The sequence below is a fragment of the Dromiciops gliroides genome, chromosome 1, assembly GCF_019393635.1.
Source record: "Dromiciops gliroides isolate mDroGli1 chromosome 1, mDroGli1.pri, whole genome shotgun sequence".
Taxonomy (NCBI): domain Eukaryota; kingdom Metazoa; phylum Chordata; class Mammalia; order Microbiotheria; family Microbiotheriidae; genus Dromiciops; species Dromiciops gliroides.
Window position 1 is genome coordinate 575,300,112 of NC_057861.1, and position 15,690 is coordinate 575,315,801.

Here is a 15,690-nt window from a genome sequence, read left to right on the forward strand (position 1 = left end):
TTTTCCCCTTCTGCTTCCTTTAAAAAAAACTGTTGGGGCAGCTAGGTGGCACAGTGGATAGAGCTCCGGCCCTGGATTCAGGAGGACCTGAGTTCAAATCTGGCCTCAGACACTTAACTAGCTGTGTGACCCTGGGCAAGTCACTTAACCCCAATTGCCTCACCAGTCCTTGTTAATGAGTTCAGTCAGCCTCTAGACAGATACCCTCTTCTGTTCATCATGAGATAGACTCTTGACTAGGGTTGTAATATGTCATTCCTATATCATAAATTGTGGTCTAGAAAGTCAGTTTCAGTCTTCGGTTTATTTACCAAACCTCCTCGTTGATTCTATCTCTGTAGCATCTCTCAGATCCATCCCCTTCTTTCCTCTTGATCACCTTTTTTCAGACCCTCATTACTTCTCTCTCTCTCTCTTTTTTTTTTTTTGGTGAGGCAGTTGGGGTTAAGTGAATTTCCCAGGGTCACACAGCTAGTAATGTCAAGTGTCTGAGGACATATTTGAACTCAGGTCCTCCTGACTCCAGGGCTGGTGCTCTCTACACTGTGCCACCTAGCTGCCCCTCTCCAGTTCATCCTCCATAGAACTTCTAAAGTGTTAATACTAAAGCATAGGTCTGACCATTGTCACTCCCCTTCTCAGTGAACTACAGGGAGTTTCTTACCTCTAGGATCAAATACAAACTCTTGACATTGGAAGCTCTTCACAATTTGTCTCCAAACAAATTGGCACTGGTCCTGCCATCATGACACTCCTTCCCCACTAGTTGTACCTTGGCACAAGTAGCCTTCCATGCCTAGAATGCATTCCTTTTTCACTTCCACCTTTTAGAATCCCTATTTCATTCAGAACTCATCTCAGATAATACTTTTTTATGTGAAGGCTTTCTTGATGTCATTAACCTAGTAGTGTCCCCCCAAATTCATATATGTGTGTGTAGAGATGTATATAAATACATATGTATACACATATAAATGCATGTTAGTGTGTGTGTGGAATGTATATGAATGCCATTTTTACTAATAACATGGACACTTTTTGAGGACAGAAACTTTTGTTTCTGTATTTAATTTCCTAGAACATAGTATATAGTATGAACTTAATAAATGATCAATTAACACAGTGTCAATTCATGTTCTACAACTTAATTGTGTGATGTTTTGCAAGTCATTTTTCTTTGAACCAGTAATATGAGGGCATCGGAATAAATCACAGGTGTCAAACATGTGAGGCCTGCAACATTTTCCAGTGTGGCCCAAACCAGATTAAAATATAATTGAAAAGTATTTAATAAAATAAGTAAAACTACAATAAAACATAGATAACATTACATTTTAAAACTAAATCAGTATGTGGCCCTACAGGGATCTTCATGTACAAATTAGTGGCTCCTGTTTCTATTTGAGTTTGACACCACTGGAATAAATGATCTTGATATTCCTTTTTATCTCCAAATGATTGTGTACTGTTACTAATTAGCATATCTGTGCTAATGATCTACTTTTCTCCCAGTGTTAGCTGTACTCCAAGCCTACAAAAATCTTTGAGAACCCTTTTCAGAAAAGTCTCCTGCTCGCTTTTTTTCCAGTTGTTTTCACTTTGCTGCTGCTTATTTGCTGTGCTATATCTGTTGTGCTGTGAGGGAGAGTTTTAAAAAATTATTGTTGTAAAAACTAATTTGCATATAATAGTATTCCTCTGGGATATACACCTGGGTTTTCACAATGCTTGAGGGAGGAGAATCTCAGTTATGATCAGTGACATTTAGAAAGAAAATTTTTTTGGCTCTGGTAGCTTGAGAAAGATGTTAAAGGGGAGGGGTTTTTTGGTTCTGTTTTTTGAGCCATTTATCAGTTTGAATGATCTGGCCTGATTTACAGAAATTTAACTGATTTACCTAAAAGTAGTTAGAAAGTACAACTGGTAAAGGGCTTGACACTCTAATTATAATAATCTTTCTTCTTTTTTTGGGGGGGGGGCAGGGCAATGAGGGTTAAGTGACTTGCCCAGGGTCACATAGCTAGTAAGTGTCAAGTGTCTGAAGCTGGATTTGAACTCAGGTACTCCTGAGTCCAGGGCTAGTGCTTTGTCCACTTCGCCACCTAGCTGCCCCCTCTAATTATAATAGCTTATAACTTTTATCACTTTGTTTTATAATGCCCTGTATATAGTAGGTACTTAATGAATGTTTGTTTAATTGAATTCTCATTAAAATCACTTGCTTGGGTTTATAAAGGTCTTTTGATCTCCAGGTCCAGTGTTTTTTTCCATTACACCACGATGTCCAGATTATAGAGCCTTTGCAAGGCACTTAATCTCACTGAATTTTAGTTTCCACATCTTGTAAAGATGTATAATGGTACTTGAAACACCCACTTCACAGTTTTGTTTTAAAGATCAAATGGAAGAACAAATGTAAAAGGCTATATACGATTTATGTAAGCAGTTGTAAACATTTTTCCTTATTAAATTGTGCCATGGTGTATATTCATCTGTTTAAAATCGAGGTGAGTTGAGCAAAGCAATAATATCCTAGTCATGATCAGTTTATATTTTTTGAGTATTCATAGGATATCTGGATATATATTAACAACTTGCTTGGCATATCTATTAGAGGATTGTTTTTGTTCTTTTTAAAATCCTGAGATTACTTAAATGAGGGGGGGAAACATGCGTAGTGACAGTCCCTTTTCATTCAATCTAAGAGATTCTGTTTTTACATCTTACTTCTGTTCTCCTTCCAGTAGTCAGATCTCACTGTGATTTGTGAGATAAAGATAGGAAATTTCAGGGCTTTAACAGGAATTGTTTGAAAGAAATTGTTTAACTAAAAGAATTTCTAAAAAAAAGAAAGAATACTTGCTGACATGGAAAAAGAATAAGCATTGGAAATGATGAGCTTTTGCCTACTACTTTATATTACAGTAACATCTCCAGAAACTACTTTGTCTTTCTTTACCACTGCTCTCTCTCTCTCTCCTCACTCTCCCTATTCTCTCTAGACAGGTATTTGGTAATCATTTCTGTTACATACGTTAAAAAAAAAAAAGTTGATGTGCTATGATATCTTTCCTCAGAAGTTCCTTTGTATAAATTTTTAAATTTTGTTTTCTTTATATATGTTGTTTTCTTCTGATAGAATGTGAGCTTCTTGAAGATTTTTGTCTTTGTATCTTCATCCTTGAGCACAGTGTCTAGCATCTAGGAGACCCTTAATAAATACTTATTGAATGAATGAGTAGAAAATGTAGGAAAGTGTTCAGGCCTGGAGATCGAGGTCCTGAGGACATCCCCATGGAGCTAATAGCTGGAGCCATTGGACTTCACATCTCACCTGGCACTTTGGACAGGTTACTTCATCTTCCTGGGACTCAAGTTCCTCATCTGTAAAATGAAGAGATTGAATTACATGGCCTTATATGTCTCTCTTTCCCAGCCCTTACTCCATGACCTTATGAACATTTTACTAAAAATAAAGTTTCTCTAAAGGACAGAGAGTGGAGAAGAGAACTAAGGACTGACCTTTGGAGATTATTTACATTTAAAGGTCAGAAAATGAAGAGAGAAGGAACGAATAATTTTTATAAAATATTCACCCATCATTTCATTACTTTTAGACTATATAAAACAATCCTTCTGGTACCTAGTCTAACTTTTAAATTGTTTCTTCCCAAAAAAGTTGAGGTTTGTTTTATGAGTAGTTGCCATTTAATTATCAGTTACACAGAAATTACTCTGATTTCAACCTATGCCATAGATTAGTACTTTTTAAATTACTGAGTTTTAAAATATTAGTAAAACAAATGGATTATTGTCTGACAAAGGCATTGCTTTTTCACCTTTTAAATTTGTTTATTATATTAAGAGGAAAATTAGAACCTTCTTCGTGCCCCCCAACAACTTAAAACCTGACATCTTGCTATATATACTTCAAGTAGCTAAATTGCCATGTAGATATGTAGATGTCATGTTATGAACCATTAAAAGAAAGAGAAGTCAAGTAGTAGCACTGTTTGTTTTTAATGGAATTCTTCTTCCTTTTAGAATTGATAGATGTCACATGTACCCTGCTACTTCTAAACCCAGACTTTACCACTGCATGGAACGTGAGGTATGGCACCTGCATCGAGAGTTTGACCAGATTTCCGAAGTCACGTGAGCCCCAGGATTTTTCTTTTCCTTGAATTCGAACAAGTCAACCATAGTATTTTTCATAAATTTCCCCATTCTGACCACTTTCTTTAGTGGTCACCAATCACTGGAGGTATTGGCATACAAAACTTTTCTTGAAATAGAATTGCCCATTTTGCATTAAGGTGTGTTGTATATTTTTATGCTATTTAGGCTTAGGCAGGTCACTTAATTTTTTTGAACTTGTTTCTTCACTTGTAATATCAGGAAATTGGACTAGATGATTTTCTAAAATCCCTTTTAGTTTTAAATCACTATTACCAAATTTTTCCCCTTTCTTACAATATGATATAAATCATTAAATTTGATTATGATGTATTAGGTAGTACTTTTGAGTTAATATAGTATAGTGGAAGGAGCACTGGATTTTATAACCTGGAGCAAGTCACTGTACCTCTCTCAGTTTCCTCATCTGTAAATAAGGGAGTTGAACGAGGTCATCTCCAAGGATCTTTTTTACCTTTACAATTCTGTGATTGTCTTTAACTGTTGGAGGAATAAGTTTAAATATAGACAGGTAGGTGCTTATCCAAAGGAAGATTTTTCAGGTCTTGAGATAGCTAGAGTAATATCTTAATGAAATCATTTCTGTGCTGAGTTGTGAGGTCCATGTAAAGCAAGTTTTTTTTTCTTCTACTTTGCTTTCTAGCTAGCTAAATTTATGAACAGAGTTTATTGACCTAAGAGGAAAAGACAGCAAGGATTAGCTGTCACACTGTCATCTGTGGATAGTCTTGGAAAAAGAAAATGCTCTTGAAAGGAAAATAGCCAGTAAATCTTATTCATTAATGCTGTAGTTTTGTGCAGGGCAGTTACTGATTTTTTCTATAGGAACTTAGCCTTCATATCTTTCTCTAAAAAAGAAAGTTATTTTTCTCTGCTGATAAAAGGAATTGTAGAAATGCTCATAGGTTTTGGAGGGGAAAATGCTTGTATTATTTAGAGAGTCTACTTCTGTATCTGTCTATGCATTATAGAGAGATGAATCAGATTGCAAACTAAAAGTGTTTATACTGACTTGGAATCTGCTTTAGAATTTTCCTTATTAAATATTATTAATTTTTTTCTCAATATTTTCCTCAAAAGGGGTATCATAAAGATTACATGATACATCACTTAACCTCAATAGAGGAAAAAAAAGTTGTTTAAATACAAAATTAATTGGAAGGGCTATTTATTAGCACTAGTAGCACTAAAGAGACATCAGAATTACTTGGAATTTTTATTTTATTGATGTATGCAAGTTTAAAATTATGCTTTGTTACTGAGACCTTATTTCCATTGTTCACAGGCACTCATAAGGGAATAATAGGCCATTCTGTAGATCAGGGCCCAAGCAGTACTTGACTAATAATTGGCTTTCTCCTAGGTATAGCAAAGGTAGTTAACTAGATGAGTTTGGAATGGATGATTGACTAGCATACCTAGTAACCCATATTTTTATACTATCTCCTCTTTCCAACAAAGTATTCTTAGTTTGGGAATGGAAAGGAAAGTTGTAATAGAGAAATTACAGCATAGATAGGAGTCAGACCTTCATTGTGAACAAGTCAGAAGAAACTGAAAGAGCCTGAAGAGGACTCTGAAGCTTGTGTAGGGTCAAAACCAGGAATCTTTTCTTTCTTTTTCTTTTTTTGCACAGGGCAATGAGGGTTAAGTGACTCCCCCAGGGTCACACAGCTAGTAAGTGTCAAGTGTCTGAATCTGGATTTGAACTCAGTCCTCCTGAATCCAGGGCCAGTGCTTTATCCACTGTGCCACCTAGCTGCCCCCCAAAAACCAGGAATCTTAATGAGTATAAGAGGAATCAATGAGAAGCAAATCCTGGAGTTCAGACAGCTTTAGTGTGGTACCTGGCCAGTGATAGGTGTCTAGTTAAACAGTGGTTTGTATTTTATATGTAATCATTCACATCCAAAGTCATCTTCTAAAGTCTCTTCAGTTTGAGATCCCCCACAGCTTGTCTATCACTGGTTTTCCTGGCCATAGTCAAATGCATACATCAGGCAGTGTATGCTGGTTAACTGAGGTTTTATAGTATTGAAACATTCCACTTATAAGCATTAGCCTGTTTCAGAGGCAGTGTGGTATAGTAGAAAGAACACTGGACTTTGTCTTTGCTTGTCCAACGTAGAAATCATGTAACTAGGCATATCATTCTGTTTCTTCATCTGTAATCTGGGTATAATGCTTGCATTACTTTTCCATTACTATTAAGGTTCTTCTATATCTAGAAAGTAACTTCAACACTTCAAAAGATCCATTATTTCATTAATGTGAATACCTTCTTCACTGGCACAGTTCATAGTCCCTCCCCACCTTAGGATTTAGTTTCATGAGTTTTGTGGGGGGTTAGGAAGGTTGGGAATTTGTTTCAGCTGGTCATTCACGTTCTGTTAATGTGCCTCTTTGAACTAAGGCTGTTTCTTGGATAACAGTCCCATCACCAGGCCAGTACTTGAAGTCTTTCCAACTAAATAAGACCTGCCAGAATTTATTGGCATAAACTTTGAAAACCCTAGGTTACCTTTATACCACAACATTGTATTGGAGAAGGGCTTTTATGAAGGGAAAAATAATTTAAGGGAAGTAAAGGTGGGAAAAAAAGGAGCAAAATAGGACAAGAAGAAAGGACTTTGCAAACCGTAATATATGTGAGCTATTTTTTAAAGGTATAGGAATGTGTTTTTGATCATTGTGATATTGAGAGGGTGCTACTATTGTTAAAAATTTTTTTTTTTAATGGAGTAGTTCATTTCATTTTGAGCCTGTATTATAGCCTTTGCAATTTTCAGCAGGAGGGTTGCAGTGATTTTGTTGTTTTGTTTTTTATAGGAAAGAGCTAATCCTATCTGGTACTTTAAATCCAATTAAGGACTTGCATCTGGGAAAACTGGCCTTAACTAAGTTTCCGAAGAGTCCAGAAACATGGATTCACAGGTCTGACTAAGTTAAAATCCAAGTACTTTTATTCTTGCTATGGAAGGGATGGATGGAAATTAGGCTTAGCAACTTGGGCTGTTAAATTCATCTGGCTGAAATGTATTTCAAATAAAATGGGTTTATTTAACAAGTATATGGACACTGAAAGAAATGTAGCTTTCTCAGTAGGAGATTTTATTAGGGCTTATTCAGACCCAGGAAATATCTATCAGATTTTTTTTTCCATTAGGCAAGTCATTTTGTTCTCCTCTTATGAGTATAACTTTGTCAGGATTCCTGTGTAGTCTCTACAGGAACACAAGAGGAATGTAAAAAATAAAAGAAAACTTTTAGGAAATAGCCAGATTAGCTTCCTTTTCTCAGATCCAATTGCTTCGTTGCTAATCGGGTTTTCAGTGTCCATTTTTCTTGTTACTTGAGAAATAAAGTAAAATCAACTAAAAAATTCTTTTATAGTAAACATATAATATTCAGGTACATCAAACCACATTTTTCCTGACAATCTATAATTTTGAGAATTTCTGTAATATACTGATGTGAGACAGAATGTATTTTGCGGTGAGAGTTTGTATTCATATTCTAATATACAGTCTATAATTTACACATGCAAAAAAAAAATGTGATGTTGTATATGAAGATGTATAATTTTCCAGAGAATATAAGCCAACGATAAAAGTATTGTGTTACCAGAGCTTTTACAAAATAGAAAACCCTCGCAGATTTATCAGAACTTGATTCAGAAGAAAAACATGCTTGTTTCCATTTTTTTGTATAATTGTACAGATATTTTTAAAAAGAAAGCAACATGAATCAAAATGAATTTTCTTTGCTTATTTGACTTTTTAAACCTTTCCCATATCTCATAAAAACATAGCTGTATTTTTTCTTTACAACTGAATTGTATGCACCTTCTTCTTTCATTATTGAATTCTAGTTTCTATAAAAGCAATGTCTTTGAACTTCATATTTGCCTTTTCCACTCTTCTTTCAATCTCTCAGTAGTTAACTATTATAATTCTTTTCCATGTCTAGAAAAAACTAACTTAAAATTTCTATCTTAGTAATAAAAGTAGTTGTCAGGAGACATCAAGCAAATTGAAAATAAAAGAATTATCTGCTTAGATGAAGAAACATCATTGCACCCTGAGGAAGATGAGAGGTGGTGTGTGCCAGACAAGCCAAACCATTGCCACCATCTCAGCCACCACCTCCCCATAAACTCTTACAGAGACAACCCAGGAAACTGAGCCTAGCACCTACTTGGGAATAGCAGTGCCTATTGTCCCCTGTAGCCTTTATGGAGGGGAGTCAGTAAAAGTCCTATGATTCTTGCCAATACCTACACCAGCTATTGACCAGCTTTGGGCAAATAAGCCTAAGACTCTCCAGAATAGCCACACCCCCAAATCATTTACCCTGATTCTAGCTCAGCCCTGAAGCCACCCTCCAGGGGCAACCCTCCCTTCCGGCTGCCATCACCAGAGCTGGCAAGCCAGTGCAACAGAAGCAGCGAGGCCACCTAAGACAGAAATCAGCATGGGCTGGGCAGGTCAAAGCACCACCTCAGATACCATATCCCCTCAGACCTCACTATAGACAAATTCAATATTCTGAGCCCCAGAACCCTAGGAGTAGTGATTTTACCTCAGACCACAGTTTTTATGGAATTAATGATATTTTATGAGTTCTTGAAAGGTATACTAGCATATAGTTCAAACACTAGCTGGTTTTTTACTTATCTGAAAAAGTTTTGAATGCAGAATAAGTAATAAGTTTGTATGTTTGTTGTCCAAGCCTAGCTAAGTGCAGATAGACTCATCACCAGAAGGTTAGCCATCTGGTGGGTTTTTTGTTTTTGTTTTTTTTTCCTGAGCCATACCAGCTCACAAAGATATTAAAGGCTCAGAGGGAGAGCAGTATTAATGCTGACAAAATCATAGGTTATTTAAGTGCTGAAGTATAAATAATTTAATTTCTTTTTCTGCTATCTTAATAAATTAATGGTCCACAAAACATTTTCTCCTACCTCCCTCTCACCCCCAACCCTCTAACTTAGTTTCTTCCAAACCTTCCTCCCATATATCATGTATCCAGGCGATGGGTGCTACAACAACTAATTCAGGAAAACTCCCTACCCACTTTTGTGAAGAAAGAGAACTTGGCAACATTTCCCACAGAAAGAATACAACGGATAGTGCAAGAGGAGATCGAGGTCTGTGGTGAAGCTGCTGGGAGATACCCAAGTAACTACAATGCCTGGTCTCATCGTATCTGGGTTTTGCAACACTTGGCAAAGCTGGATATCAAGGTATGTCTGTCATTTTGGCCAGAATGCTTATGCTTTAAGTCTTGTAATGTCAGCTACTACTCAGGAGAGCTTTAAGACAGAAAACTGAGGAACTAATGGCCCAGCAGCCCTGAGAGAGTTGATGCAGCTGCTATCTTCCAAGGATTGGTAAAGCAGTGATCTTTTTTTTTTTTTAAACTTTATTTTTCTTGGGGGTTTTTGGCTTGTGTTTTCTTTCTTTCTTTCTTTTTTAGTGAGGCAATTGGGGTTAAGTGACTTGCCCAGGGTCACACAGCTAGTAAGTGTTAAGTGTGAGGCCAGATTTGAACTTAGGTCCTCTTGACTCCAGGGCCGGTGCTCTATCCACTGTGACACCTAGCTGCCCCAAGCAGTGATCTTACAAGGCAGTGTAGCTTTTGTCCCGTTAAACTAATATATTGGTAAAGAATGGCAGGTTTAATTGATCTTTTGTTGGGATATGGCAGTCTTTATGTGCTCACTTTGGCCATAAATTATAATGGGTTGTGTACCACTATAGAATTTAGCATTCCAATGCTATCGTGCTTTCTGCGTGTGCCGAGCCTATTGTCTACCCCATCTTAGTGTTTAACTCCACCAACTCTGTAGTAAAACATTCCCTGTACATGATGACAGTTTAAGATAAAAATGTTTTATGTGCTAAAATTAAAGGGGGTATGTACCTCTTTTAAGGAATCTTCCATATGTAGAAAAGCTCCACCATGAGGTGAAGGTCTTTGAGGGCAAGACCATGCGTCTTTTCTTTGGTGTCAGGAAGTGACGTTTGCTTGTGGGAGGAAGAAGGGGGAGGCTGGCACTCTGACTCAGGCTCTTTTCGTGTGGACTCTGGCGGAGAGCAGAGCTAGAAATGCACTCTCCCTTTAATAGATAGATGAATGTAGGCCTTTCTCTCTCTCTTTACCAAATTCTTATTCTCCTTAATAAATGCTTAAAAGCCTAACTCTTGCTAAAGCTTATAATTTATTGGCGACCACTCATTAGATATTTTAGACAGACTAGCTAGAATTTTAACCTTGTACACATATTTGGAAATGAGAGTGGAGGTATGTATAGATTCCATCCATGGAAATGAGGGCCAACAAGGTAAAGATCAAAGTACCTCTACTTTCCTTTTCATTCTCGGGGTGGGGGAAACCAGTGAGGAATGGGGGAGCACTGTGGATGTTTCTCTTTTGGAAGCCCAGTCTTCTTCCTTTTCTATCTAAAGGTCTCCCTGACACATAAGTCTACATTTATGATGGACATGAAACAATTTTTTCGTTATAGCACTTCCCCTTCATTCCCCAAACATAGTGTATGTTGAATTGAATGGATTCATCCTACTCTATATGTTTGTATGTCTGGATATACTATTTATCCAGTTATGGGTGCGTCAACAACCAGTTTAGGAAAACTCTTTGCCCACTTTTGTGAAGAAAGAGAATTGGCAACCTTTCCCACAGAAAGTGTACAGTGAATAGTGCAAGAGGAGAGCAAGGTTTGAGGGGAAGCTGCTAAGAAGTACAAGCTGGAGGGAACTCAGAGGCCACCTAGTCCAACCCACTCACTTTACCAAGAAGAAATAGGGGCCCAAGGAGGTTAAATGACCTCCTCAGGGTTTCAAAAGCAGTAAGCAGTAGAGGGGAGAAAGAAATTTGAGGATAAATTGAGATAACCAGTCTGTCCTTTTAGCTCTTTTGAATAACAGGGAAATTCTTCTTGGCACACCTAGGGCCTTCTCATGGGGCAAAATGTGAAAGGGAATAGAGGGTATTTAGGTTTTATGTAAGAGGAATTAAGTTCCTAACATTTTAAAAATGTGTTTTCTCAGCTGTTAAGCAGTGTCATCTCCTTTGTTAAAGTGCTGACATATTGACCTTTCTCAGCTGTTATGCCTACATTATTTCATCGTTACTAGTCAAGGCTGCCCTAGCTGTTCTTTATTTTTTTTTTTAACCTTTTTCAAGGAAGAGGCCTATTATTGCCAGCTAAGAGGTATATAGAACACTTTTTTTTTTTTTGGTGAGGCAATTGGGGTTAAGTGACTTTCCCAGGGTCGCACAGCCAGTAAGTGTTAAGTGTCTGAGGCCGAATTTGAACTCAACGTACTCCTGAATCCAGGGCTGGTGCTTTATCCACTGCATCACCTAGCTGCCCCTAGAACACTTTAAAAAAAAAATCATTTTATCCATTTTAGGATGCCACCCTGAGCACAGCAAAAACTATAGCTTTTAAAAAATAAAACTGACAAAAAATATCATAGACATCAAGCAGTCTCTTTCTACCATGCTATATATCGGTTTTATTTCATTAAATATTTCCCAATTATTTGTAAGATATTTTTAACATTCATTTTTTAAAATGAATTTGAGTTCCAAATTCTCTCCTTTCCTTCCACCTCTTGAGAAGGCAAGCAATATAATATTAATTATGCATGTGATGTTAGGCAAAACTTATTTCCATATTAGCCATGTTGCAAAAGAAAACACCTGTGTACATATTTTTTAAAACATACATCATCAAATTCAGAGATAAAAATGATATGAGAAAGGAGAAAAGTTTGAGAGAAGCCCTTGCTCTGCCTTTTTTCAATTAGGAGCACTGTGGGACAAATGCTACATTGACTTTTTTACATAAGGAGTATGTGTGTATGGGAAAGAGCTTCATTGGCAGGGAATGTTTTTAAAGGGTGCATGCTTCTGTGATTTCTGAGATCTTCATACACATGTAAAGAAACCAAGTACATGGGAATTTAAATTTACTGGTTTAAATGCACCTAAAGACATTGAATATGACTACAGAGAACTTCTCCAGACTTCATACTGGCAGAAGCAAAAGTTCCTAATAGTGTAATGATGTAGTGACTTCTGGGAACCAGCCTTAGTGGCATTCAGAAGACTGAGGGAAGTGCAAAGGATGGAGTAAGAGTGCTGTGGGACACAGGGGAGAAAGAAGGTGGCTTGAAGGAAATGTGTGGCCCATTTTGGAATTCTTAGCAAGAAAGAGGCTTGTTTCTTATTTTGGAGAGAGATGTAGAGGTTGTCCCCTGTACTTGCAATGCTCTCCCTCCTCACCTCTACCTTCTGGCTTCCCTGGCTTCTTTGAAGTCTCTGCTCACATCCTGCTTTTGCAGGAGGGTTCTCACCTCACCCCATGTCAACTGTCTTCTCTTTGAGATTAACTTCTATCTATACTATATAGATCTTTTGTGTATAGTTATTTATTTGCATATTATTTCCCTCATTAAACTGTGAGCTCCTTGGGGGTAGGGACCTTGATTTGACCTTTCTTTGTATCCCCAGCAGTTAGCACAGTGCTTGGAACATAGTAACTGCTTAATAAATCCTTATTGATTGACTTACTGATTTAAATCAATGCTGTGTCCCATTCAGATTTGGTTTTGTCACCTAGTCCTTGGTTTGTGTGGTGTGGTTTTTAAAGTATCGTTTGAGGTAATTGCACAGTTTCTCTGCTGTTGTGTTCTTCAAAAATGTTGTGTCTCAATAAAACATTAAGATTGAATATTTTAACCAGAAACTAAAAAGATAGTGTCATTATTTTTCTATCTTTTACTTATATGTAATGTTTAGTGATGTTTGTTTTTTTACACCAAAGTCATGTACTAGTGACCCACTCTCCAGAGCCCTTTCTTATGAAAAAGAAAAACAGTTAAACAAAACAAGCCCACAGAGTGACCATGTATAGCAGAGCATTCAGCATTGCACACACATAGTTTACCCACCTTACCACCAAGAAGGAAATACCTAACATGGTGTCTGTTAGTCAAGAAGGTTATGACAGTGAATTAATGCCAGATCTATGTGTATACATGCAGAGTGCAGAGTAGAGGTACTTTATTCCCATAAATCAAATCCCCCTGTGCTATTGTGTGAAATATCTAGATCAGTAATTCATAATTAGGCTTCTTTAAGGCCTCAGTTATTCGTTTATCTAGGGGTAGGAAGGGAAGTCAAAGCATCAAATGTTTTTTAAATACCTGCTATGTACCAGGCACTTTGCTAATTAAGCATGTGTGTCTTTGTACGTGCAACCTAAGGAGAATAGCTCACATTTACATAGTACTTTCTGAATTACAAAAGGTGCTTTGCTCACAACAGATTTATTAGAAGGGTGGTGGTAAAAGCATTTTACAAGTAGAGGAGAAGCTTAGAGAAGCTAAGGGATTTGGCTGTGGTCTAGGTCTAAGAAATTAAGCTCCTTGGGATCAGGAGCTGGGACACTTACTCTGTCTTTGTATCCTCTATTCTTAGCACAGTGCCTTGCACATAGAAGGCACTTGACACATTCTTGTTAAGTTTGAATGGATTCATTCCAGAAAGCCAAAGTAGTTCTCCATAATATTCTAGACCTGCTACTAGAATGGCTGGCTTTATTTTTTTTAAAAAGCTAAACACTATTTATGAGTGCTTACAATACACTGCATCATCTGTCTGTACTTTTATATGCCTTCTAAAACCAAAGCTAGAAAGCAAAAATTCTGGGAGAATGGGGAAAAATATATGTATATGTGTGTGTGTGTGTGTGTATGTAATATATATGTATGCAAGTATGTGCATATACATACACACATATATCTGTGTGTATATACACACATACATATATGTATATATAATGTGAAACTTTACTAGCTGGTCAGTAGTAAAACACTTTTGGGCTACTACATATTGAAGTAAAATGTATTTACATATTGAAGTAAAAAAAAAAATCAATGTATACTATTTCCCTCTTCCAGCTTCTCACTGGGTTGTAGAAGTGATCCTCAGTTCCTTTTCTTCTTCCTTCTTGGCGGGTTCTTGAGGGTTAAATGACTTGCCCAGGGTCACACAGCTAGTAAGTGTCAAGTGTCTAAGGCCGGTTTTGAACTCAGGTCCTCCTGAATCCAGGGCCGGTGCTTCATCCACTGTGCCACCTAGCTGCTCCCTCAGTTCTTAATAATCATGCTAGTATAGTGAGTCCTGACAAGTCTAAATGAGCTGGAATTTCAAATATGAACCTAGTGATGTACTATGTATCTTTTGTCTGAGAACTGTGCTTTAAGTTCAAAAAGACTCCTGACCAAAAGATTATCTCTGAGGTGATGAATTTTCTTGGCCATGACAACTCATTGGTGTGGTAGGGTTGCCATCTGTGTTGGTAGAAGCTGTATTTAAACCAATGAAATCACAAGTTGTTGATAAAGTAGAGTACATGCATTTATACATGGTGTTACTGAGGCCAGATTCAGTCTCTGTGTAAGGTAGGTGATTATACTGAACCTCTGTGTTGCAAATTACTTTACAATGTTCCGTAGTACTATTAGAAAAAATTGAAAGCACAGTTTTACTTCTGACAGTGATTAGCAGCAGCTTCTGTATGTTGTATTTTCTTCTCTGAATCTAAAGACTAAAAGAAGTTAGCTAGACCTTGAAGTAAATAATTTCAATAAATGGAAATATAGCATCAGTACCATGTTCTTTAGGGCTACAGATTTTAAAAGCTCTATGAAATAGCTTGTAACATTATTGTGGTCCTGCAGTAAAGATTCTGTAGTTCTGACGATTATTTTTAAATGTCTGTAAGAATGTTTATTGTCAGATTTATAAAAGATTTGTAGAAATTTAGTGGGTTTCTTTTTTAAATACAGATTCCCTATGGGTTTTCCCCTATCATCTGGTTGTTACTAAGAGCAGCATCATTGATTTTTCTCTTGGGGGGCGGGGCTTAGTGATTTTTTTATTATCCCCTTTTTAAAGAGAAACATTGTGTCCAGGTTATGCTTTAGACCCCCTACTTTACATTTAATCCCAGCCTTTCTTCAGTTTCTTCCTTTATAAAAGAAAATAATTATCTGACATTCGAGAAGCTTTTCCAGTCTTATAAAGTTTTGTGCCTTGAAACAATTAAAAATTCTTCTGTAGCACATGCCTGTGCATTCATGGAAGAATGTGATAGGCATTTCTGATTTCAGTCTGAGAAATTCTATTTTTTAAATAAGTTAAATTGATGAGATTTTCAAACCTTTTTATTCAAAAATACTAATGGAAATTTCGGGTTTTTCACCTCATTTAAACATATCCCAGGGAGTTAGTTAAGGGTTTTTTCTTTTTTAATAAATTCCTTCCATACAAGAGTATTCAATCTGTCTAACCAGACAAAATCAGAAAAAGCTGTTAGGTTACAGCTAAGCTGTCCTTGACTTATCCCATAAGTATACTGATTTTTAAATTGACTTTCTTTAAGAACAAGTGTTC

The 15,690-nt window shown here is 36.8% G+C and overlaps 1 protein-coding gene across 3 annotated transcripts in view; it reads left to right on the forward strand.

Annotated features, from left to right (window-relative positions):
- PTAR1 (protein prenyltransferase alpha subunit repeat containing 1) overlaps positions 1-15,690 on the forward strand; it is a 99,934-nt gene that overhangs the window by 20,353 nt on the left and 63,891 nt on the right. For 2 of the 3 annotated variants that reach the window (XM_043976135.1, XM_043976133.1), the window contains exons 3-5: positions 4,045-4,111; positions 7,027-7,131; positions 9,229-9,442. In XM_043976135.1, coding sequence (XP_043832070.1) covers positions 4,045-4,111; positions 7,027-7,131; positions 9,229-9,442 — 386 coding nt within the window. Of the gene's footprint in view, positions 1-4,044; positions 4,156-7,026; positions 7,132-9,228; positions 9,443-15,690 lie in introns of all 3 variants that reach the window. The other variant, XM_043976134.1, reaches the window with a different exon arrangement.